Source organism: Gastrolobium bilobum, unplaced genomic scaffold, assembly GCF_033153095.1.
Source record: "Gastrolobium bilobum isolate Gb01-03AN ecotype WA unplaced genomic scaffold, APGP_CSIRO_Gbil_v1 utg28196, whole genome shotgun sequence".
In the NCBI taxonomy this organism is placed as follows: domain Eukaryota; kingdom Viridiplantae; phylum Streptophyta; class Magnoliopsida; order Fabales; family Fabaceae; genus Gastrolobium; species Gastrolobium bilobum.
The window spans coordinates 17,434-41,991 of NW_026897317.1; the positions used below are offsets into that span (position 1 = coordinate 17,434).

The window sequence follows — 24,558 nt, forward strand, 5'->3', positions numbered from 1 at the left end:
GTGGTACATCACATACATATCATATGACACTTACACTCAATAAAACAACTCAATAGCATATCAAGAATCATCATTTATTTTCATCAAAAACACAGCTTGCATATAACCATCCCTCCATGAGGTATGTGGAACCAACAATGGACAAAACCGAGGACACGAAAGCTTACCTCTCAAGCTAACAATCCAAACACGATTCCACACCAGCCCAAGGTCACCAAACGACACAATCACGGTCTGTTTACACCAGAGATATTATCAATATAATTCATCTAGGAGTTCATTACATTACGACAACGTTTTCTTTTTCGTTTTGTGCTCTTAGGCTTCTCCCAAAGCCATAAGCCTTTAATCTAAGCGATTCTGACTTAGTTAAATTATTACAGAGGTTCTTACTAACCACTCAAGGGTCCATAAACCCAATCTACACTTCTGTTTGGACAAAACAGTGCATAACTCGAAATTCCCAGAATATCCGGATATTTCACAGGAACATATCCGGATATTCATATCCGGATACGCGATATCTATATTCGGATATCACTAACCCTATCCGGATATCATATCAGGATATTTCGCGACAGAATATAGTTTCTGCATTTCGTGAAGATATCCATCCAAGGCATCATTTTTAACACTTCTACACATCCAAGTATGCCTTTTTATACCCATTTAGGTCAGTGTTCATGTCGGTTACTTAATCCTATCATATTATATGCCAAGACTTGATTTTTAACATATAAACTCATGAACAAAGTTAAGGAATATACCGCAAAGGCTTGTAAGCAAAAATATGAGGCCTTTAAAGCTTGAACAATAATGGAGTTTGCTCTCCAAAACACTAAAGGTCGTGGGAAGAATAAGCAAAGTCGATGGAATGAGCTAATTTGATGACTTAATCACCAATTTACTTAACTTAAATAAATGTTGACAAATGTCAACAAAAGAGGGTCATAATACCTAACATGTCCCTTTTCTTAAATAACTTAATGTTTTAGCCAAATGACTTGATATTTCTAACATGTTTTCTGACTAATAAATTTCATAAATCTAATATTTATTGAATACTGCTAAATTTTCAGGTAATTTGGTAAAATTATTGTTTTACTCCTGAACTGTAAATAATTGCACATTTTGTCAGAAAAGTGACTTACACTGAAAAAATAGATTTATGATCTAATAATTTTCTTAAAATTATGGACAATTCTCACATGACCGTTGATTTAATTATTAATGGTTAAGATTCTCACACATGACATGATCATGATCATGTTAAATTACACATGAGAGAATCCCGTTGTTTTTACTTTTGAGTATAATGGAAAGAAAGCTCCTCCGTAGATTGAAAAAGTGAATACACTTGATGAGCCACCATCCTAGACTACTTTAGATGAATTTTTAAAAGTTCTTTTTAAAATATCATTTTAAAAACACAAAAATCTAATTAGAAAATGTACACTTCTAGAAAAGCACTATAGTCCAAGAAATTAAGCGCGAGCATTTATATAATAATTGACGCAACGTCCACTGAAATCTATGTTGTGCTCGGAAAGAGAAATCACATACGGCCACGTTTCATTACCATTGTGTGAAACCAATGAATCGCTCCGTGAAAGTCGCAGTGATAGGGGCAGGTGTTTCTGGCCTCGTAGCAGCACGTGAGCTTCGACGTGAACGACACCACGTCGTCGTTTTCGAGCAAAACGACCGAATAGGAGGAAACTGGGTCTACGACCCGAGAACCGAATCCGACCCTTTATGCGTTGACCCGAACCGAGAAACCGTCCATGGCAGCCTCTACGCCTCCATGCGCACCAACCTCCCAAGGGCACTCATGAGCTTCCGCGATTACCCGTTTCTGAGGTCCGAATCCGACCCGAGAACGTTCCCGGGTCACGAAGAAGTGCTCCGTTTTCTGGACGGGTTTGCGGCCGAGTTCGGGATCCACGAGTTGACCCGGTTCAACACGAGGGTGGAGCGAGTGGAGGGAAGGAAGAACGAGTGGATGGTTGAGTACTTGACTCGGGGATCCGAATCGGTGACCCGAGAAGTGTTCGAAGCGATTGTTGTGTGTTCGGGTCATAATACGGAAGTGAGAGTTGCAGAGATTCCAGGTATCGGAAACTGGAAAGGGTACCAAATGCACAGTCATAACTATCGTGTACCTGAACCCTTTCACAACCAGGTACTTTACTGCTAACGTTTGTATTATCAAATATTATATTTAATGTGCCTGGACTATTGATTCAGAATTTTTTTTTTTTTTTTGGTAATCATTGATTCAGAAATTCTACTAATATAGTGCTTGTTTAATTCTAATGAGATAATATATCTAATGAGTAAGATGTATATTTTTTTTGTTTTAACATATATTTTTAAGATTCCATTTATATTAATGTCATTTTGTGTTTTTTTTTATAATTTTGAATATTTTTCTTTTAATTTATATTTTAAGTTTTACAAAATGACATGGTTAATTTATATTAATGTCATCCGGAGGAATCTTCACTTTTTATAATTTTGTGTTTCTTTTTCCCACCCACTTTCTATTTAAAAAAAGGTTAATTGTTTTTCATCTTGTTTTTTCTGCAAATACGCACATGGTGGGATCCATCAAAACTTAAAAAACAAAAAATTATTTTTTGTTGTTTGTGCATGTTAATTGTTTATTCAGAAATAATTTTATCTCCTACACATTCACAAAAATATATAGGATTCATTTTTTTTCTTTTTTTCTCTTTTTTCTTCACATAATCCGTCATACACTTTCATGTGTATGTAAGAAATAATTTTATTTCCTATAAAATGAAAAATATTAATTCTATCATTTAATTATGTATTGTGAAATTGTTAAGAAACTTTGACGATCATTGTTAGGAGTGTAAATAGGCTAGGCTAAGCTTTGACTTAAATAAGTTAGATCTGTGTAAAAAACATTGGATATGACCTGCCTGTTAGCCTGTATAGGTCCTAAATTACAAGTCTGACATGACCTGTATTTAAAATATAAAAGTCTTGGTCTGGACCTGTTAGTATGTTAAAGCCTATTAAACATTCAACAATTAAAAAAATAACTAAAATAATATTACTTTATTATTCAAAATTATTAAAATAATAATTTTATTTTTTTATTTAAAATAAATAATATGATATAGGTCGGCCTATAGATTTATAGGCTCGACATGTGCAATAAAGCCTATGACCTATTTTCTAAATAGGTTTTTTAATTTCACCAAAAATAAATAAATAAATAAATAGGTTTTTAAAAAGCCTAAACTTGTTCTATTTTACTATTTATAATAGGCCAAATTTGACCTAATATAAGCTAGGCCATATATCCTTGTAGGGCAATCTAGCCCATTTACACTTCTAATCACTGTCATTTGTAAATGACTAGTAACTTTTATGTATAATGTTATATTTATTTTAATTTTCTAAATGAGTATTTAATAATAACATTATTAATAATAAAATATTAAAAAATTATTTGTCATTTTAAACGATATAATTTTATGTCATTTTAAATGAAACAATGTCATTTTGATGCATAATTGATAATTTTTTACATTTTTTTTCTTCCTGATTTTATGGAGGATAAAAAATGTAATATCATTAAATATACACTAGCTGATACAAAATCATATTTTTAAAATGACAAATATTTTTTACTAAAATATTATATATTAAAATGAGAAATTCCCTTTATAGAATAATTCAAATTAGCGTACAATACATGTTATCATTTTGCAATTTTCAATTTCGATAAAAATAAAAAAGAATAAATAGGAAGTGTTATAATTAATTATATTATAAAGTAAGAAGCTTACTAGAGTTTGTTAGCAATTATAATCGCAAAGTAACAATATTTGCAATTGAATCATTTTTATATAATAAAGCTAAATGTTCAAATAAATAGTAATTGCATTTTTAAGAAAATAAAACCAGATACTTAAAAGTAGTATTATATGATGTTTGTCATATCATTTAATTAACTTTATATATTCTTTAAGTGTTAACATATTCATAATTATTCAATAATATATCAACATCAAATTGAATACTATATATGTGTTGCAATAATAGGACATTAAAATTAAATTCAAATATTTAAATCTTTGCATCTAAGTCTCAAATTTAGCTTTATGAACATGGTATTGTATTTATGTTGTATTCCAAACTTTTAGCACAACTTTAAATCCTTATATATGATATGAGAAAATGGATTTAATTTTAATAGTGTATAAATTTTTACAAATCATCCAATTATTTAATCATAAATCTTTAAAGATGATTGACAATCATAATTAATAACTAAGTCTAATTATTTTATTGTGCCAGTAAATCATTCAATAATAATGTAATAAATTTAAACTCAGCATTAATTTGTTGTATGTTAGTACATTTTTAGTTTTTTGCACTTGCAGTACTAAAATAAAAGTTTTAGCTGATAGTGTAAATAATAACAGAATTCGTTAATAAATAAAATAACTATTTTATTTAGGTTTCTAACACAGGGATAATCCTTTTGTTTGTTTATCCTTAGATACTAATTTCTTATTTTGTCTTCATTAACCAACATAATTATTGACACAAGCAACCCTTAGATTGATTTGTTCATTGCTTATAATTCAAAAACAGAAGTTCGTATCTTGTTTTGCTATATACTTAACTTACGGAATGCATTGGTAATCCCTATTTAACAGATTGTGCTTTTAGTTGGATATGGACCTAGTGCTTTTGATATTTCAGTAGATATTTTACCCGTGGCAAAAGAGGTTCACATAGCATGCAAAGAGAATCGATTTGGTGTGAAGTTTGAACGTGTAAAATACCATGATATGGTATGTATACATTAATTTTCTTATAAAAAGACAACATTTAAGAAAGAAAATTTTAGTACGTGAACATGTTTTGAGAAAAATTTTGTTTTATTTTCTTTGCAGATAAAATGTGTGAATGAAGATGGCTCGATTGCCTTTGAAGATGGATCATCAATTTTGGCAGATACTATAATCCACTGTACTGGGTATAATAATCATAAAGTTATTTTATTGGTTTACATATATAATTTCGACAGTTATAAATAGTAGTTAAAAAGGGGAGGGATTTTTCTACTCCGGTATAAATAAGAAGTCTTACACCATATCTCAATTGTTAATCTTTGTTCATTTAACTATTGTAATTTATTGAATTATATTCATTACTTAATTATTAGTTTTTAATAAATTACAATCGTTATATGCATATAAATCAATGACTACGATAAGAAGTAAGACCTCATATTCTTGGACTGTAATCAAAATATCCCTTCCCCATTCTTGATTTATTGATGTTCTTGATTTCATTATAGGTTTTCTTGCATTTTTGAGTGATAAAAATTAATTTACGTAGGAAATGATTTTGTGCCAATGTGTTGACAGATACAAATACCATTTTCCATTTCTTGAAACCAATGGAATTGTAACCATTGAAGACCAGTGTGTTGGGCCATTGTATAAGCACATCTTTCCTCCAGCATTAGCTCCTTGGCTCTCTTTCATTGGTGTCATCAGTAAGGTTATTGATAACAAGTTTTCTCCTTCTCTCCATTATTGTGACAACAAAATAGTATCAATTCCCAAACAAAAATGATCCACGGCCACTATTTTGTGTACAATATATATATCTACCCTATTTGGCACAATAGCGAATTTGGTTAATAATGGTTAAATAATTGATTAGCAAGGTCTGTATATGTTGATTGAAGCACTAATAACTGTCTTCAGCTTATATTTTGTGAAGGAAATGACTTCCATTGGGGTTTGGGACCATTCTAATCAATCCTATAATAATGTAATTGCTTAACCAAATATGAATGCATAGTTAATCATGAAATCTCCAATGATTCCTAGAATATTTGTTGAAGTATAAATGAGTTTTTGGTGAGTCATCTTTGAGTATTGGTTACATGAAAAGTATAAGAATGGTTAAAAGTTTTTGGTGTGCAAATAACAAAGTTGATTCCAAAAGGAGCTACCAATATAAATTTTTCTTTGAAGAAAAGGGTTCAAAACCAGAGGAACTCAAATTAATAAGCAATTATTATCATGTACAATATTTAAACCTCGTGTCACTATACCTTTTATTTTCTTAGTGTAAGTCCTATATACAACCACAAATTATTATTAATGTGCCCCTTTTGAGACTTAAGGACTCTCTGTTTGAAGATACATTTGCTTAATTATCCAATTAAATAATATTGATGTGTAACTGAGAAGGTGAAGAACTTGTTGTGACCAGGAACCCATCTTCCTTATTGTTGAATTGCAATCAATGTGGGTTGCAAGAGTTCTATCTGGTAAGATTCTGTTACCTACAGAAGAGGAGATGATGGATTCTGTTCAATATATCTATCAAGAAATGGAGAAAAATGGCTTGCCCAAAAGTTGTGCTCTTTCCCTTCGTCCATTACAGGTATCTACATTTTTTTTTTTAATTTTTTTGTATTTACACAACATTTTAGAACCTTATGTCATGAAGAAAATTACACCCATCGTTCTTATGATTTGCCTTATGTACTCTAATTTTTCATTTTTAGAAATTACACCCATCTCTGTTGTATTTGATATTTTTCCAACATTGGTATTTGTATATAAAAAACCTTAGAGGAGATCAGTACCATTTTTGAAATAGGAAAGGTGAACGTAATTTAAGCATGGTTAAAGAAAATCAAAGTAATTATCTCCTTTTTAAAATCAATAGACCAATTATTCTAAAATTATGCATAGATTTTTATGGTTGGAATTTGGAAATGATTTCCATATAGGCATACACATTTTCGGTGGAAGATATTTATGTGAGATTTTCATATGATATGAGATTACGTGAGAGAATTCCAATCATTGAGATACAAATTAAAGGTAACGGAGGGTCATATTTTGGGCAGGCGGTTGATCTTATCCCTATTTAAATAGGTTACACCGGGAGTTATATATTTTTTTATGAATAATAATATTCACAGAATATGTACTCCCATACATTATATAGGTAATTTCCTCTGTTAAAAAATATAGATGAGCAGATTTTTTTATTTTGTATGGATATCAATTCGTATTTAGAGTTCTATTGGACTCGACTAATCCGGTTTTGGATTTGTATTTCTTCACTCTCTTGAAGATTTATGATTTTCAGGATTCAAATTCACTATCTTTTAGATAAGTTAAATTTTGGGATCTAATTGGATCGCCATTAATTAACCATTCTTGAATGTATTAGAGTAATTTTTATCATTTATGTTAAAGAATAAAATCACATGTATACAATTATAGGTTGTAGGTAAAATTAATCAATGTTTTCCATTTGTAATTTCCTCTATGACAGGTTGAGTACAAAAATTGGTTAGCTGCACAAATTGGGTTGCCTCCTTTGGAGGAGTGGAGGGAAAATTTGTTAGCTGAGTGCTTCAAGATATTAATTGAATTGCCGGACAAATACAGAGACCAATGGAATGATGCTTATTGGGATGCCATCATTCAAACTACATCTGCTTCCTAAAATCAATTATAATGCTAAATTCTTTTACCACACCAAAAAAGAAGATTGTAGCTACATTCATATACAGGTACAAATATTCAAAGTTGAATATACCCGGATACCTATATACATTTGTGATACCCAATTAATTACTCACCTTATTTAAAGTTTGAAAATAACCTTAAATTGTAAAACGATAATTGTAGGATTGCTTCATTTGTGTCTGCTGAGTGAGAGAGAGCTTAAAATATTTGTGGGGGTCAAAATAATTGGTGGCATTTTCGTTTCGTAAACCTCTGTGCATTTTAAATTTTCCTTTCTCTGAAAAAGTGAAAACCATTACTTCATGTCATACGAATCATTTAGAAAAAAAAATGTATCCATTTAAGTACATTTATTTTATTTCTTCTTTAATGATTAATGTCATAATGAATTTATTCCTATTTTTAGTTAAAAGGTATAAAAAATTTACTTCTAATAATAGATTAAGTGGGGTATTATGTAAGTATTTCAACCGATTGAAACAAAAAAAAAAATATATATATATATATATATATATATATATATATATATATATATGTATATATCATAACAAGTATATAATGTTGCATATATTTATGTTGCATATATTTTAATATGAAACAAATTTAAATCCCACGTATGAAATTATTTTGAATTTTTTCATACAAAATTCTAAGAATTGGTTAAACCCAGTTTAAAGTTCATTAACTAGTTGTACCAAAAAAAAAAAAAGTTCATTAACTAGTTTTAAAATCGATTCATAAATTTACTGGATAATGATCCAATTTTAGTTGAATCGGTCTAAACACCCAAACTGATTATCTGTTTTTTCGTTAGATATGGGGGACAAGCCCCAATTCGGTCCAATATTAATAAGGGTGAATGAGACACTCATATTTTGAGTACATATAACATATCCTCCACACCCATTTAGGAGGAGCATATTGCAATGTGCTGCAATTAAGCAAAGGGAGAATAAATACCTGTTAATCCTATAATAATTCATCTTTAAAATTATGATTCGCTTATAGGTCATCGAATCGCGACAATTAATAACATGTAAGCATCTTACCAAACAAATTTTAAGATAATTTTGTTTATCTACGCTATGCGCAAGTTTGCATCTAGTTTATGTAGTTTCAATTATGTCATATAGTTTCAATTATCTAGTAAGGTTTATAAATTATTATTCTTTTTTGGATACAATGAGAGCCCAAACTATAACCTAACGTAAATTACCCAAATTTCTCACTCTTATAAATGTAAAAAAATATTATTTTTTTAATAAAGATTAAAGAATCCAAACATGGCTTACCAAAAAAAAAAAAAAAAAAAATCCAAACATGTGCACTGTGGCTTTGTGCCATTTTTTTTAGATGAAATGAAAGTTGGAGGTTGAATTGAAACGCAAGGAATCCATGAATTTCTTCCATGGACGTGTCATTTAGCTATAAGCACCCTCTCATGTCTCATCCTTAAAAAAAAAAAAAAACAAAAAAAAACAAAAAATAAAATAAAAAAACAAATCAGCTACATGATCCCTTCAATACGATACCGTTTCCTCTGCCGCACGGTTCAATCTGGAATCTTGTGTTCCTTCCTTCTTATTGTTAACTCTCTCGGTCTCTCCCTCTCAGTTTAAAGTTGGAAACTTTTTCCATTATTGCTTATTGGGTTGAGTCCAAAATCTGGGTTTGGAAACTCTTTCATCACCTTTTTGAATTTCATATTGTTCAATTGCTTGGTATTGGTATCACGCTGGTAACTAGTTTTTTTTTTTCTATTTGCATAATTTCAGAGCTGTGAATTGTGATTTGAATATCACAAGCAATGGTGAAGGACACTACCTACTATGACATATTGGGGGTCAATGTTGATGCATCTGCTGCAGAGATCAAGAAGGCTTATTATATTAAGGTAATGAATGCCCTTCAATTTTTCTGATTTTTGAAAGCAGAATCTTAGATTTGAGGATGTTATCATATCACATGATGTTGAGAATGTTTGAATTTCATTATACACTTTATTTATATTATAGAAGCAATTAGGTAGTTATATAAATCTGGCTTCAGCTTATTTGTTGTTTTAAAATTTTTACCCGTTTTGAGATTGGTAATACACAGTTAGAATATCTCACCTGCTTTGGTTATTTTTTTTAAAAACACTGTTTGTTGCCCTTGTTCAAATATTTTTGGAAGTTTGGATTATTTATCAAATTTTGATTACTGTAAGCCCCAAAGAAGGAACTTCTGAAACTGCTTTGTGATCTTGTTAGGCTTGTAAATGTTCTCACCAGACAACACTTAATTGGTGACACAGTGTAGTGCTGACCTTAATCATTGAGCTAGTTTGCTGAGATATTGTGACTATTTTCCATTATTTGCCCCATTTAACCATATGTTGTTATTTTCTGAGCTGGTGAGATGGGGTTTGGGTGAATTGCAGGAAAAGTAAAAGAAATAGTGTCTCTCTTCTTCTTACTTTTAGATTCGATATTTAGAAGGCTACATTTATGCTGGTGTTTTACACTTTCTTCATCACCTAAATCAATCTTTTTTTCTTTGTTAAACTTGACAATTTCTCCTTTGTTAATGACTGGAGATATGTTTCTTCCTACCTTCTCTCTTTCTTCCCTTTGCAGGCAAGAATAGTTCACCCCGATAAAAATCATGGCGATCCTAAGGCTGCAGAAAATTTTCAGGTAAGCACTAAGAAACAGGGTTTTGGCTCCATAAAACTAATATTACCGGATTTCATTTACAAAATTATTTACATCTTTCATGCTATTATTAGATGTTTAGCCACAGTACTAAATATAGGAGTATTTATACATTTGAATCTCTCCCTCTCTTCAGTTTGCTTTATTTTTCCTCAATATACTTTTCTAAGTCTGGTATCTATACCAGATACTTGGTGAGGCTTACCAGGTTTTAAGTGATCCTGAGAAGCGTGAAGCATATGATAAGCATGGAAAGGAAGGAGTAGCACAGTAAGTTTAACCAACCTTACATGACTGAACAGTAATTAACCAATAATAGCTTGCAAGCAAGTATGCTCCATCAAATGGTGAAAATCTGTCTTTGCAGTTCACAAGAATACAAATTAGTATCTACAGAATAACTCCTATAATTAGTATCAATGACAATCAACTCGATTAAGTTGATTGTTTAACTGGAATCTCCTATAATCTTCATTTTTTTTAAATGTTTTCAGATGAGTCTTAGTATTAACTGAATGTTCAATTTTAATTGAGAAAACCTGTAGAATAAACTGATTTTTTATTTTTCAGAGATTCCATGATGGACCCTTCAACTGTATTTGGAATGCTTTTTGGAAGCGAATTGTTTGAAGAATATATTGGAAAACTTGCACTTGCTTCTTTAGCATCTATAGAAATTGAGGAAGACTCACAGGATCCTGAAGTTCGCAAGCAGAGAATTCAAGAAAAGATGAAAGTATTCTTTTCTTCTTCTAGTGCTCTAGTACAGTTTTCCCAACCTTACCCCTCCCATATTTTGGTAGCTGAAGCTGTTTCCTAGTTTCGTATCTGTAGGCATGGCAGAAGGAAAGAGAACAAAAGCTGATATTAATTCTGAAAGATCGCCTCCAACCATTTGTTGATGGTCGAGAAGATGAATTTACAACATGGGCAAATTCAGAAGCACGCAATCTTTCAAAAGCTGGTAACTTCCATCCTTTTATCCTATAATTCTAATAGTGTTATTTAATAATAATCCGCAATTTAGAAGTTTCAATAACTCAAAAGTTATCATCATCAAGAATATTGATTCATTGTCTATGCCAACATATGTTTTGGAGTTGGTTATCAATCGTGACTCTTTTTTAACGCTGTTAGAGGTTTTGATATAGCAGGGCTTGAAATAAATTATTCTGGCTTATTGATGCAATAGATGCTTTGAGTTTTGTTCAGCTGAAATTTGTTTGAGGTGTACATATATATATATATGGTAAAATCATTTCTGCAGCCGCTTTACGTACAACAACGACAGGTGTATGGTTATGATTCGCCACATTTAATGCTTTCATCCTTTGTATGGTTATGATTCCTTGCATTTAATGTTTTCAAGTATATATATGGCAAGTATTTGATTGCTGCACGTACAGCAGCTGCAGAAATGTAAACCCCTATATATATATATATATATATATATATATATATATATATTCCAGCTTTGAAACATAAATGGGAAGGGGAACCTTGGCACAATGGTTAGAGTTGTCACCAATCATGTGACCTGATCACAAGTTCGGTTCATGTAATCAGCCTCTTGCAAATACAAAGTAAGGTTTCCTACTATAGACCCACCCAATGGGTCAAATATAAATGGAATTATTCAAAGAAAAAATCATAAATTCAATCAGGTGTATTTTAGAATATTGCAGAATGCTTCAATCTGTTATTTGAATGACATTATTTCCCACTGAAGGAAAATGTCCAAATAATGTATAATTTTCAAGCATAACATCCCAAGGAGTCTGTTTATACTTTATAGTCCTGGCTTTCTGTAGTTTGATTATTAGGATTCTTATCAGCTCAGGAATGTGATTGGGTTGTGCTGAGCTTGTACTAGTTGCTGTCTTAGTCTGTTAGATAATGTATGAGTAGCTAGATAGTAGATTGTAACAGATGTAATATTTTTGAATATTAGTATAAATAGGAGTATTAGGTTAGTTTTTGAATCATGATCTCATCAATTTAGTTATTTATTGTTATTTCCACTCTTTTCCGTGATTTCACTGAAATTTCAACAGCTATGATCTATGTTGGTCATATGAAATTGTTTCTATGCCTCCACCTAATAGTTTAAGTTTTTAGGATAATTGGTAATTGATATGGTATTTGAACATCGATCGGAGTTCAATCCTTGCTGCTACTATGCTTCTAATTGAATTTTAATTTCAGAACAAGGATTGAGTGAACCTATTTTTTGTGACTTTTGTCAATGCTTCATGTTCAAGGGCTTCGACATAAGGGAGTGTGCATAGAAAACAATTTTGGGCCTCTGCCTAAGAGCAAATTTTAGGATGATTGGTTATTGACATTCTATTATCCCTTATAATGATAATGTCATCATTATCTAAGCAGCATTTTTTTTTTTTGGTACATATCTAAGCAGCATTTTTCTTTTGCTGCAATGTTGTTTTCTTTTGCATTTTTTTTTTAACCTCATTCTTTTTGTACTTTTATATTTGGGTTCATTTGCCACCGACTCCAACTAGTTTGGGATAAAGGCGTAGATGTTAATGTTGCAATGTTGTTTTCTACAAAAAAAAAAAAAAGCTGCTATTTAAAAGATTTTTATCTTCTACATGAATATAAAATTATCAGATGTATTCTGAATCCTTGTTTCGTTGGCAATATTTCCTGAATGCTTGTAGTTATGCATGTATATCCAAATTTTGAATGTTCTAATAAATATTTTCTGAGCATCTATGAAGCACGGATACGCATTTTTGAAAAATTTCTACGTATCGGACACACGTCCGATACGGATACGTTACGATACTCTATCTTTACGTATCTAATGGATGAATGGCATTTCAGTAATTGTTTTAAAAAATAAAACGGTGTTTTTTTTTGGACAAAAAGAACCCAAATCGTGTTAAATCTCAGAATCCAAATCAACACGTCCTGACCTACACGCCAGGCGCCACAGCGTCATTCTTCCTCCTCCATCGTTGGTTTGTCGTCGCCGTTCCTCCTCCGCCATCGGCCGTCGCTGTTTCTGCTCGGCTCCTCCACGGTTTCGTTGGTAGCTGTTTCTCCTCGATCTTTCTTCCTCCTTGGCTGTCGGTGGGTGGTAGCTGTTCGTTGTGAGACCTCCATCCATCGTCGTTCTTCCTCCATCGTCTCTGCTCAAAAAAGGATCCTCTCACGCACGGAAGGTAAGTGAATGAAGGATAGCTGTTTTTTTGTCGGTGAAAGCTGTTTGATATCCATCGTCGTTCTTTTATTTGTATTGTATATTTATTTTTTATTTTTTATTATGTAAATTTCAGGCAAACAATTATTATATTGCCTGACGAGGATATAATAATTGGTTTATTTTTTATATATATTAATTAATATCCATCGTCGTTCTTTTACTATTTGTGCCTATGATTTTATTATATTTTGTTAATGTGAAGTACACTATATTAAAAATATTATTTAATACTAAGACGTATCGGAACGTATCGAAATATTAGTATTTTTGAAGTAACGTATCGGACACACGTATCGAGAACGTATCGAAAATGCCGTATCAGTATCGGTGCTTCATAGCTGAGCATTGTCAGAAACTGGAAAGTTAGATAATAATAATAATAATAACTATTAGTTTCATGTCTATAAGTTGGAGAGAATTGTAGAGGATTGATAGAACTGCCAGAATTTAGGTATGGATAAAAGAGGAAAATTCGTTGATAAGAAAAATAGAGTGAATACAGCAGCGACTGATATCCAGGATTTTGAGAGTCTGCTCTCTCCCCACAACTCAATTCCAATCTCATTGGGCCTCCCTCTCTGCTCTCTGTTTCCTTTTACCCTACTGCTGATCTAGAGGAGTATCCTCCCAAATCTTTAAGTATTATCCCCAAAAGTCAAGTAACTCTACTATATCTATAAATATCGATTAATATCAAGTAACATTATCTAATATATTTAACAATATAAATAAATATCAAGTAACTATATCTAATACATCTAACAATAATAGTTAATTATAATTACTATTTGTGGAAAATCATTGTATTTTTGTTTCCTTTTTCTCAGAGATCAATTAGGATCTCCTTTTGATTATTTTATTAATTAGGGGGAATCCATGTAATATTTAGTTTCTTTATTTCTCTTTAGGCCTTGGTGTATATATTGTAATCTCCCCTATTTGGGATCAATCATTCAAAAACAGCATCTTTCACACTATTGGTAACAGGGCCCATCCAACTAGATCATTGGACATGTCCTTATTTCTTCTTACCTACTTTCCTAAATAGGGGGTTCCTAAGAAAGTACCAACTACCCTTTTCCTATTGCTAACTTGGGAAAACATTAGTCAAATGAATGCCTTTAAGAAAATAGTTCATTCTTTGCACAGTATTTCTTGCTTGTTAACTTCTGTTGATATTTTGCATTTGAAAACTACGTCTCATAAATCTTTTATTAAAATATCCTTGGCTGGAAGGGGTGGGTGTGTATCTAATGGTGATGGGCTACTTCTATTTTTAGACTGAGTTTTGATTAACCTTTGTCTTTATTTGTAACTTAATTTTGTTTAACCGCTGTATTTATTTGTTTATCAAGTGTTGAGATGTAGCTTCTGTAGGATCGAACCCGGGACATGAGGCTCTTATACCATGTAAAGAACCTTAGGATACACCACCCCAAAAGCTAGCTCAAATGGTGCGAGTGCCCAAGGCCTTATATAGTTCCACATTGGTTGTATGAGCAACTAATGTGGAGTTTATAAGGTCTTGGGCACCCCCACCCTTTGAGCTAGCTTTTGGGGTGGTGTATCATAAGGTTCTTTACATGGTATCAGAACCTCGTGTCCGGGTTCGATCCTCGCCGCCCCCCACTTTCTTTCAAGTGGAATTTCTTTATTCGCACAAGTAGGTGGGCCTGTGCATTGTCCACCCTTCAAGCCCAGTTCGCTCTCGTGTGAGGGGGTGTGTTGAGATATATAAAACCATTAATGTAGCCTCACCCAATAGCTTAAGCTTTTGAGTTGAATTGGTTCTTTACATGAGGCTAGTAGCTAACCATAGATTAATTAAGGTGGTCGATTAGAGTATGCCTTTGGGAAAAACGAGGTAAGGTCTTGTGGAAGAGATGAAGATGGAGAAAGAGAGCAATGGTGTTTCTAATTGGTGTAAATATTAGTGTGTGAAAATATGAGAGAAGGAAAGGAAGAGAGTGAGAGGCACGAAAGAGTGCAGAGAGGGTAAAGTCCCCCTCTCTGAAAACTGAGAAACATAATATTGAGAAGGTGCAGATGTGGCACTTTGACATAGTCAAATGGATGACTTAATCAAAAGAACCATGTGCCAAGATCCTTTTTTTATGTTGCATTATGCAAAAATACAAATATGATATGTGCTAGGGGATTTTCTTTTATTTAATGGTATTGACCCACCCAGCCTTGGATATAATTGTCTATAATAGATGCGCATTATAATTATAGGCACAATATTAGTTAATACTTTAAGTTGGGCCACCTACTCACCTAGCAGTCCATCAACCCTCCTTCAGCATCTATCAATAACTAACTATCCCAAAAGCTTAAGTTGTTGGTTAAAGCCACATGAATGGTTTTAATTTCTAACACGTCCTCTCATGGAATAGTCCTTTGGATTTGAAGTGTGGACAATGCACATTTACCTTGTGTTGAAATTCAATATTTATTAAAAAGAATGGAGGCAGCAAAGATCGAACTTTGCAAAGTGTTTATCCAAGCCCAATAGAATTGAGGAATTAGTTAGAGGAGAGAGAGAGACACTTATATAGTGGTACAAGATGAGGAGGGGGATTTCACGCATGAATTGAGCTAATTTTGGATAGGAATTTGGGGAACTCTAAGGTCTCAGTTGTTGATCTTAGGGGGAGCTAGGAGTGTTTTACTTGTTTCTTTGTCTGCAGAATTGTATTGGTTTCTGCATTTTATGTCTATTTTTCTGCAATTGCTGTACTAAATTGTTGGTAGGAGGTTGCCTCCATATTTTACTTTAATATAATTTTCTGATTCCATCATATACCAATTCAAGAATCAACTATTCCGAGAGTTTAAGTTATTGGGTAACGCCACATGAATGATTTTAATCTCTAGCAACAACCTTTAGGGCAAATCATGATAAGGTCAATATGGTTCACATAAGAAGGATGAAAGAGCAATTAAGAATTCATGTATATTTGTTCACTCGTGGTTTTTTCTTCCCCTGGGATTTTGTTGACTTATATCTGGCACTATTTTCAGCTTTTGGAGAGGCCATGCTACATACAATTGGTTATATCTACACTCGAAAAGCTTCAAGAGAACTTGGAAAGGATATACGGTATATGAATGTTCCCTTTTTGGCAGAGTGGGTAAGAGACAAAGGACACCGTATAAAGTCACAAGTGACAGCAGCCTCAGGTAGTAGACTATTATTCTATCTAATTGAAATGAAATGAGTGTTTCTCAAATTTGGAAGGTTATAATGGAACTTAATTACTTCTGTAGGAGCTGTGTCCCTAATTCAAATACAAGAAGAGCTCAAGAAGCTAAACCAGGGAGAAAACAAAGAAGAAAACATAGTAAAAGCTATTGAAGATAAGAAGGATGCCATGATTAATTCCCTATGGCAGATCAACGTTATCGATATTGAATCAACTCTGTCACATGTCTGCCAAGCTGTAAGTCGCATTTATCGTAGAAACAACTTGGATCACAGCGGTATTATCTTTTATCTTGGAAAGCTAATGGTGGAACATGAACTCTCAAAGCATATCTACTTCCATGTTGAACTGAAATGCATGCCATAATCACAGTGAATAAGTAGAAAAATTTATATTGAAATGTCTATTAATCATAAGTTTTAAGAAATGGTCTTGTTAATTTTATCAGGTTCTTAAAGATCCTAGTGCCTCCAAAGATGTTATGAGGTGTCGGGCCAAAGCATTGAAAAAGTTAGGAACTATTTTTCAAGTGAGTGTTTTCATTGATTTCTGATGTTTGTGCATCAATAGCTAATTGGACTGTGCATCAACTGATGCACATTTTGTTAGATCTAATCTGATTAAGAATGTTTGATTTTGCTTCTTAGGGTGCTAAAGCTGCTTACAGCAGAGAAAACAGTCTACGCCGAGAAAGCGAAAAACCGGTAGATGCTGCTTCCTCATCATAGTCATCTTGTTCAGTTTGTTTGTGATATGGTTGTGTATTGAGTTGTATTCTAATAGCCTTTTGGCTCTCAATGGATTTTGAACCTTGTTTCTCTTCCAGTGTCAAAAACCAACGAAGAAGCTAAAAGAACAATTGTTCCCGTGCTTTTAATAGGCTTGACATTGATATGTAAATTTCAGTTTGACTTCTAGAGTTTGTAAAGCAAGTGCATTTCTCTTATGAGTTATGAGTGCTATAGTATTAAATGCTCCTAACTTTGAATTGGTGTTAACTCAATTTCTCAACTGTCCATCTTAAATTCCTAATTCTTTGGAAAGGATATATAGATGGAACTTCTTTGGGTATGGATAGACCTTTATTTATTTATTGCTTTTATCGTGTAATATATATATATATATATATATAGTTTACATTTCCGCAGCTGTTGTACGTGCAGCAATCAAATACTTGTCATATATATACTTGAAAACATTAAATGCAGGGAATCATAACCATACAAAGGATGAAAACATTAAATGTGGGGAATCATAACCATACATCTATCGTAGCTGTACGTAAAGCGGCTGCAAAAATGATTTTACTTATATATATATATATTTGGTACATATATGGTTATTTTTCTTTAAGGCTAGTGGCATTGAATTGCATATAAGTAACTATACAGTGAGACCATTTACTAACACATATTTATACAAATATTATGTCATATTTGTATAATTTTTTCACTATCTGATTATAACTAATTTTATCTTGTTTTCTTGTATACTTGGACTATGAAGTGAATCTCATTATTTATTGTGTAATAATTTGCCATTTTATATAATTATGTACATGATATTTTATATAATGACATTATAGCATAAGTTTGTTAAAAGTTTTAAATTTATTTACACATATTTATACACGTTATGCCAAATCTGCATAATTTTAATTATATGATTATAACTGATTTTATCTTACTTTTTTGCATACTTATACTTGGGCTATGAAGTGAAACTCATTATTCATTGTGTAATAATTTGCCCAATAGAAATGTGTACATGGTATTTTTCGCAATGACATTATAACATAAAATATAGTTTTAGGAAGTTAAGTGATTCATTTAATTAGATAATAATAAAAAAATTAATTTCATAAAAATAAGTGACATCTTTAAGTTGCGTTATATAATTTATCTAACAACATATTTTTCACTAAATTGAGCTATTTTGTAAATTATATTGCTTGTTTTAAATGAAGAATATAAAAATGGAAAATCAACAGCGGACTTCTATATTATATGATGTCCAACAATTAATAATCTTAGCATGCGTTCAGTTTTGACTAATTTTTGCAGAATTTTTTTTTTTATAGAAAAAGTAAAATTTTGATTATGAGTTGTTTTCAACTCATTAAATTAATACAAATACATTTGATATTATGTTTTATATTTTCTTGATTACAATATTTATCGTTGTTACTTCGTGTACATTTGTGTGTTGCTGAAATAATTGTTTTTATATCATAAGTTTTGAATTGACAACTTATGTTTTGTGCATGATATATTCGCAAGTTTTGGCTGATTTTACGATCACGCTATTCTATGAAATTTCCCATAACATGAAACCAAATGCGTTAATATTTTATTAATTCAAAGTACAAATTACTTTGTATATGTCAACCCAAAGATTTTTTAGTAAGGGGTACGGCTTTGTTCTAAAAATCTTCCTTAATCATTTCGCCCTTGAATTTATTCGACTTGCATTTTTTTTTTTTGGTTAGTAAAACTTTCACAGTTTAAAATGAGAAACTACTTCATAGACTTCCAAAAATTCCCAAGAAAGCAAATAACTGCATAAGTTGACTCGTAGGGGTGGCAATTTGTAACCCGATTTGCCAATCCAACCCGGATCCAACATAAAATTTGTGTTCAGGTTAACCCGTAGTTTACATTTTGTCGTGTTCGGGTTAAAAAAATTCATGTCAGGTCACGTGTCAATCTGGAGTCCGCTCTGACTTGCAAATATTATTTTTATTTATTTCTTTAAGATTATTATGGTCATTTTATTCAAGGGATAAATTATTCTGCCCACTCTTGTTTTGACGACTATCTTTACCTACCTCTCTCAACATCGTTAGATTATAATATCATCCTACGGTGGAGATTTACATAATAAAATAAATCTTTTTTCCTTTCTCTCTCTTCAATGGCGTTTCGGCATAAAAAAGGCGCAAACTTTTTTCTCAATTCATCCAACTCAGCTGTTGTTATGAGCATTCACATAAAAAATTGAAAATGGATGTCAAGAAGAAACAAACTCATATGCATTATGTTATGGAACCAGGTAGGCCTGTTGTTGGGCATAACATAGAGAGAACAGAGATCTTTTCCTCACTTTTCGGTGAAAAATAAGATAAGAAGAAGGAGATAAGTTGATTCGTTTCAAATTTCAACAGCAAAGTAAAAACGTTACGGTAATCGTGGATTAATTCAAATGAAGAGTTATTCGTGGTTTTTGTTTTTTTTTGTAATTTTGTGATTTATGTCATATTCAATTATATCATATTCAAGAAATTTTGAAAATTATACTCATCCAGCAGAACTATCATGTCATTAATCATTGCATCAATTTTGATTCAAATATAAACTTAGATTGTAAATTACGCAAATCAATAGAGAGAAAAAGGAGAAGAGAGAAAGAGTGTGGGAGACAGTGAGGAGAAAGAAAAGAGAAAAAAGTTTATTTTATTCTGCAAATCTCCATCGTTGGATAAGATTATAATCTAACGGTGTTGAGAGAGGTATGCAAAGGTAGACAAAATAAGAGTAGGCAGAATAACCTATCCCTCTCTTGAATGGTATAAAAGGCAAAAGTTAATTTCGAGTTTCAATTACTCCCCATCCGACTCTATTATTCTATTATTTTATTCTGACGGTAGCGACAACTCTCTCCCCCCTCTCAAATCCCAATCTTGTCACTCCATCTTTGTCGTAGTGTTTGCAAGTGAAGCTCTTGCCTTTTGTTCTTTCAAGGTTTGAGCCTTGATTTAGTCTCAACTTAGTTTCTAACAGTGTAATTTGTTCATAACTAAATCTTTTGAGATTTGATTTGTCTTCTTTTTCATGTTAGTTTGTGTTGTCAACTCTTTAAATATGATTCAAATTGTTAATTGCAACGTGTTTAGGTTGAGACTATTCGTGCTCGTGTCAAACCTCAAACCGACACGAACCAAACTTGTGAACACGAATTGTCACCGTAAATGAAAACAATCCCTAGAAAATACTATTGGATTAAATGACTAACAGTAAAAAATCAAAACTCAAACTCAAAACAAGATAAGATTTAAAGATATGAATGTTGCAATGACGCCAAAGTTCACTTCTAAGCAAGGTAGTTAATATTAAGATTTTATGTAAAAACGAAAAGGGAATAAAAAATCATAAAACGTAAAATCATACATTAAAAAAAATCGTAAAAACATAAAAGCGCTTGGGATATTAATAAAAATATTTTGATGAAAAAAAACATAAAAAACACAATAATAGATCAAGATTTTAATTATTATGCTCCTAACAATATCTAAAATCTTTCTATAAGAGATCAATATTGTCAAAAGTTTGCTCGAAAGTGGTATAAGCACTAAGAGGATTTGATATATAAAACCAAGCCTGTACAATTATAAATGGATAACACCAAGATGATAAAACAGTCTATGCTAATTAGATCTATATAAATTATATATACAAGCTGTAACAAGCATGCATGCAAAAAGAAAAGCCTAATAAAATATCTTATCGAAAAAGGGGGAAAAAATTAAAAAGGAGAGAGAAATGACAGGAATTTCCTAATGTTTAATCGTGTAAACTTCATAGAAAGAATAAAAGCCTTATTAAGATCTCATTTTCTTTTATCAAATAATTGTCTTACTTAATGTTTGCATCCTAATTAAGTTGTTATCTAGTTCATTTTTCATCCTCCCATTTTGGGTTGTTCCATCATAGTTATTGTCCAAAATTTAGGTGATGTGTTCTACCAATTAGTCCTTGTAAGTTGACCAATCATTATGCCCTGAAAAGAAAGGTGAAGGAAGAATCTTCCCAGAAGATAATGCTTGACTTATGGGAGCTCATGAACATCCTAAAACCACTTTCATGAAAAGAAGTAGAAAAGATAAGAGTATTTTAAATCTTGAAGTGCTCATCTTTATTCTCCACTAATGTCCTTTCGTTGTTATTTAGTGCATTGCCCTTGTTGTTAAGGATAATTGGTAGCACTTGCAATTCACTAATACTATTTTATGCCAACCTAATATCACTTTCCCTACACAACCTTTGGATTGATATGGCTTTAATCCCAACGCATGCTTTCTACCTTTCCACTTCAGCCTTCTTTTAATTTGAGCTTATAAAACTTAATATCAAATTCATAATGCCAAATACATTAAGATAAACATTATGATTATACCGTGTCAATCATCAGCTTATTCACTCACTATATTAATAGGGTTATCTCCTTTAATCTCGAAACGATATTATTGATAATTTTACCAAAATACCCTATATTCTTTTCCTAAACTTCAAAACGACGTCATTTTAAGATTGTAGAAGATAATTTTATCTGTTGTCACAAGAGAAACATTAATCTCATACTAATAATACTTTTTTTAGTCATAAAAGTTGGAGTTTCAAGTTGTTTTTAATGTTATTTTAAATTAAAAAACACCAAAATATTTGTCACTAAAGTTTGGTAGGCTAGAAAAATTGATTAGATAAAGCATAGGGGTACCCAATAATTCCCACTAAGGTCTGATTTCAATTATTATCCTAATTAGTATATGTCATTCATTCCACTAACTTCTTAGACTTAGTGCCCCAACAAAAGCTAAGTGGTCTCCATGTACCTTTTTTGGTTGAATATTTAAACTTCAAACCACATATTATGGTTTCTTTTCCAATTAAACTGTCAACTTCAGTTTTTTCTTCGAGGCTTCCGTTGTGGGGAATATATTGTTCTTTGCAATATAGATAGGAAACATAAGGTTTTGTGAAAGTAAACGTAGAAAATATCAAGTTGCACATAACATGGGTCTCATGCTTCTCAAGAAGTTCACTCTTCTCTTCCTCCTTATTTCTGGATCACTTTTATCAACTTCTTTTGCAGGTTGGTCTTTTTAGGTGTTCTCTGTTGCAGCCTTTGATGGTAACCACACTCAGCACACATTGTCAGAGATAGCTTTGGATTAAAATAAAGGAGCTTGAGTGCAATTGAACACATATCGATATATATATTAATTAGATATTTTCTTACAGTGTTTCATATTATAGTTAAGTTTATAACATCAATAACAATGACATGTTTGGCTTAGCTTAACTTTGATATCTGGAAATTAAATTAATTAATTTATGTGTATCTATCAGAGGTATGGGTTTGATTCCATCTTGTTCTTTTGCTTCAAGACTCTAAAGTGCAAGGCATGTGATTAAGGGGATAATTTTATTCTTTGAAATAATTTAATTATTGTATACAGTATATTCACATATATATAATATACAAAATTAAGTGTTAGATGACTCTAAAAATTTTACCTTGTCTTTGCTTAATGCATATGCAGGTGGACGATCAAAGTTTATCAGGAACTTGGCTGCAGAAGTGAATGAAGTCCAAGAGGTATACATGATCAAGTGATTGTGATTTATTTTATTTTAGCCTCACTTCCATTTGAGCATTTCCACCGGTTAGTTAATATATATGAACCTTGTGGAAGAACAAGTTAATAACCCTTCTCCTCAAACCCTCTCCTCACTCTTTCTGTATCTCTTAATTTTTAAGCTTGTAGTTGCACCTAACAAAATGGTGCGGAACACATGAACTACCACCTCTACTGTGCCTTCCTATTTGAAAGAACTCATGAAACAGATTGTCCTTCGTTAGTTCCTTTCCTCTTCCTTTTTCTTATTATTTATTTTTGGTGAGTCATATATATAGAGGAGAAAGGGAACAACTTATATCAATTCTTACACCTTGTATATATATTCACGTAAACTTTCATATTAACTAAATTAGAATTGTTAGATATAAGTATAATAAACGGTTGATAATGGATACAAGAGTAAAGAGTTATTATTATACTAATAGTATAAATTGATCCCTCCACACACACACACACATATATGAGGAGAGCTGAGAATAAACTTTCACCGATATAAAAATAACAAGTTTTATATCAAATATTAGCCGTTAATTCCACTTACATCTAACGGATCACATAACTATTAAATTGGAATTGCTAGATGTAAGTCACATTAATTGCTAAGATTTGTAAGCTTTTTTTCTTTTTTTTTGAATAAACATTGGTATAAGTTTGACTATTAAATTATAGTTGTTAGATTAAGTAAGATCAATGGCATATATATATATGAAAAAATATTTCTACAGCCACTTTAGATAACATTATCTACAACTATCATTTTTAACTAAGTATGATCAGTAAGACATAATTATAACAATAAAACTGTTTTTTTTTTCTCATCAGACATTGTTGGCTAACGTAGCAGAGAGAGAAAATGGAATTTTTATGTCTTACTGACGAGACTTAGTTAAAAAAGAATAGTTGTAGATAATATTATCTAAAGTGGCTGTAGAAATATTTAACCTATATATAATCTGAACTTCGGTACAATTTATAATTTTTCAGTTTTCATTTCTATAGCATCTCCTTATATTTGAAGTTTTCACTGAGTTGGTATCTATCTACTTATATATTCGTGCTTGCTTAATTTGCTAGGAAACACCGAGGAAGCCACTGAATAATGAAGAAGTAAGAACCATCCACGAGAGGCTTCTTAGGACTCTCGCAAAAGATTACGGACGATATGATCCATCGCCGGCTCTTTCTAAGCCTCCTTTCAAGCTCATACCCAATTGAATTAATGTTCAATGCATGAGTCTGGGAAGCTAGTATTGGAATAAGTACCATAAATAATACACTGTTTATCTTATTGTAATATACGTATGTCATATATATTACATATAGAAATAGATATACCTAGCCATGTTTTGAACTCTAATAATTTGGCGACATAAACATATAGATATTAGAAGAGATGTACGTCTGTTTCATTACTAGCTCTAGTTTTGTTGTATGGGTCCATATATTTGTACTTGGT

General features: G+C 31.7%; 3 protein-coding genes across 5 annotated transcripts; all 3 read left to right on the top strand.

Annotated features, from left to right (window-relative positions):
* The first annotated feature begins 1,499 nt into the window (after nt 1-1,499).
* LOC133305951 (flavin-containing monooxygenase FMO GS-OX-like 4) lies at nt 1,500-7,629 on the top strand. Its single transcript, XM_061506219.1, has 6 exons — nt 1,500-2,182; nt 4,701-4,838; nt 4,941-5,023; nt 5,418-5,553; nt 6,277-6,450; nt 7,357-7,629. Exons 1-6 carry the CDS (start codon nt 1,595-1,597, stop codon nt 7,528-7,530), a joined length of 1,293 nt encoding a protein of 430 aa, XP_061362203.1. The 5' UTR covers nt 1,500-1,594; the 3' UTR covers nt 7,531-7,629.
* A 1,439-nt stretch (nt 7,630-9,068) lies between these two features.
* Nucleotides 9,069-17,744, top strand: LOC133305945 (chaperone protein dnaJ 10-like). 3 transcript variants are annotated; one of them, XM_061506207.1, is made up of 11 exons: nt 9,069-9,222; nt 9,329-9,447; nt 10,172-10,231; nt 10,437-10,519; nt 10,820-10,985; nt 11,084-11,213; nt 16,503-16,661; nt 16,749-16,921; nt 17,133-17,213; nt 17,332-17,388; nt 17,511-17,743. In XM_061506207.1, exons 2-11 carry the CDS (start codon nt 9,361-9,363, stop codon nt 17,559-17,561), a joined length of 1,047 nt encoding a protein of 348 aa, XP_061362191.1. In that variant the 5' UTR covers nt 9,069-9,222; nt 9,329-9,360; the 3' UTR covers nt 17,562-17,743. The 3 variants fall into 3 exon arrangements, with proteins under 3 accessions (XP_061362191.1, XP_061362192.1, XP_061362193.1); XM_061506208.1 differs by having other exon boundaries at nt 9,070-9,222; nt 17,332-17,519; XM_061506209.1 differs by lacking the exon at nt 9,069-9,222 and having other exon boundaries at nt 9,358-9,447; nt 17,511-17,744.
* Nucleotides 17,745-22,473: 4,729 nt separating this feature from the next.
* On the top strand, nt 22,474-24,317 carry LOC133305936 (protein CASPARIAN STRIP INTEGRITY FACTOR 1-like). Its single transcript, XM_061506197.1, has 3 exons — nt 22,474-22,552; nt 23,004-23,059; nt 24,177-24,317. The coding sequence occupies exons 1-3, from the start codon at nt 22,474-22,476 to the stop codon at nt 24,315-24,317; spliced, it is 276 nt and encodes a 91-aa protein (XP_061362181.1).
* The last annotated feature ends 241 nt before the right edge of the window (nt 24,318-24,558 follow it).

What these genes read in the sequence shown, in the direction of transcription:
- LOC133305951 (XM_061506219.1), top strand. Translation starts at nt 1,595, where the DNA reads ATGAATCGCTCCGTGAAAGTCGCAGTGATAGGGGCAGGTGTTTCTGGC. An exon ending in ACTATAATCCACTGTACTGG is followed by an intron (nt 5,024 to 5,417) that starts GTATAATAATCA and finishes ATGTGTTGACAG; the next exon opens with ATACAAATACCATTTTCCAT. An exon ending in TTTCCCTTCGTCCATTACAG is followed by an intron (nt 6,451 to 7,356) that starts GTATCTACATTT and finishes CCTCTATGACAG; the next exon opens with GTTGAGTACAAAAATTGGTT.
- LOC133305945 (XM_061506207.1), top strand. Translation starts at nt 9,361, where the DNA reads ATGGTGAAGGACACTACCTACTATGACATATTGGGGGTCAATGTTGAT. An exon ending in AGGCTGCAGAAAATTTTCAG is followed by an intron (nt 10,232 to 10,436) that starts GTAAGCACTAAG and finishes TATCTATACCAG; the next exon opens with ATACTTGGTGAGGCTTACCA. An exon ending in GCCGAGAAAGCGAAAAACCG is followed by an intron (nt 17,389 to 17,510) that starts GTAGATGCTGCT and finishes TTTCTCTTCCAG; the next exon opens with TGTCAAAAACCAACGAAGAA.
- LOC133305936 (XM_061506197.1), top strand. Translation starts at nt 22,474, where the DNA reads ATGGGTCTCATGCTTCTCAAGAAGTTCACTCTTCTCTTCCTCCTTATT. An exon ending in TTTATCAACTTCTTTTGCAG is followed by an intron (nt 22,553 to 23,003) that starts GTTGGTCTTTTT and finishes ATGCATATGCAG; the next exon opens with GTGGACGATCAAAGTTTATC. An exon ending in AAGTGAATGAAGTCCAAGAG is followed by an intron (nt 23,060 to 24,176) that starts GTATACATGATC and finishes TTAATTTGCTAG; the next exon opens with GAAACACCGAGGAAGCCACT.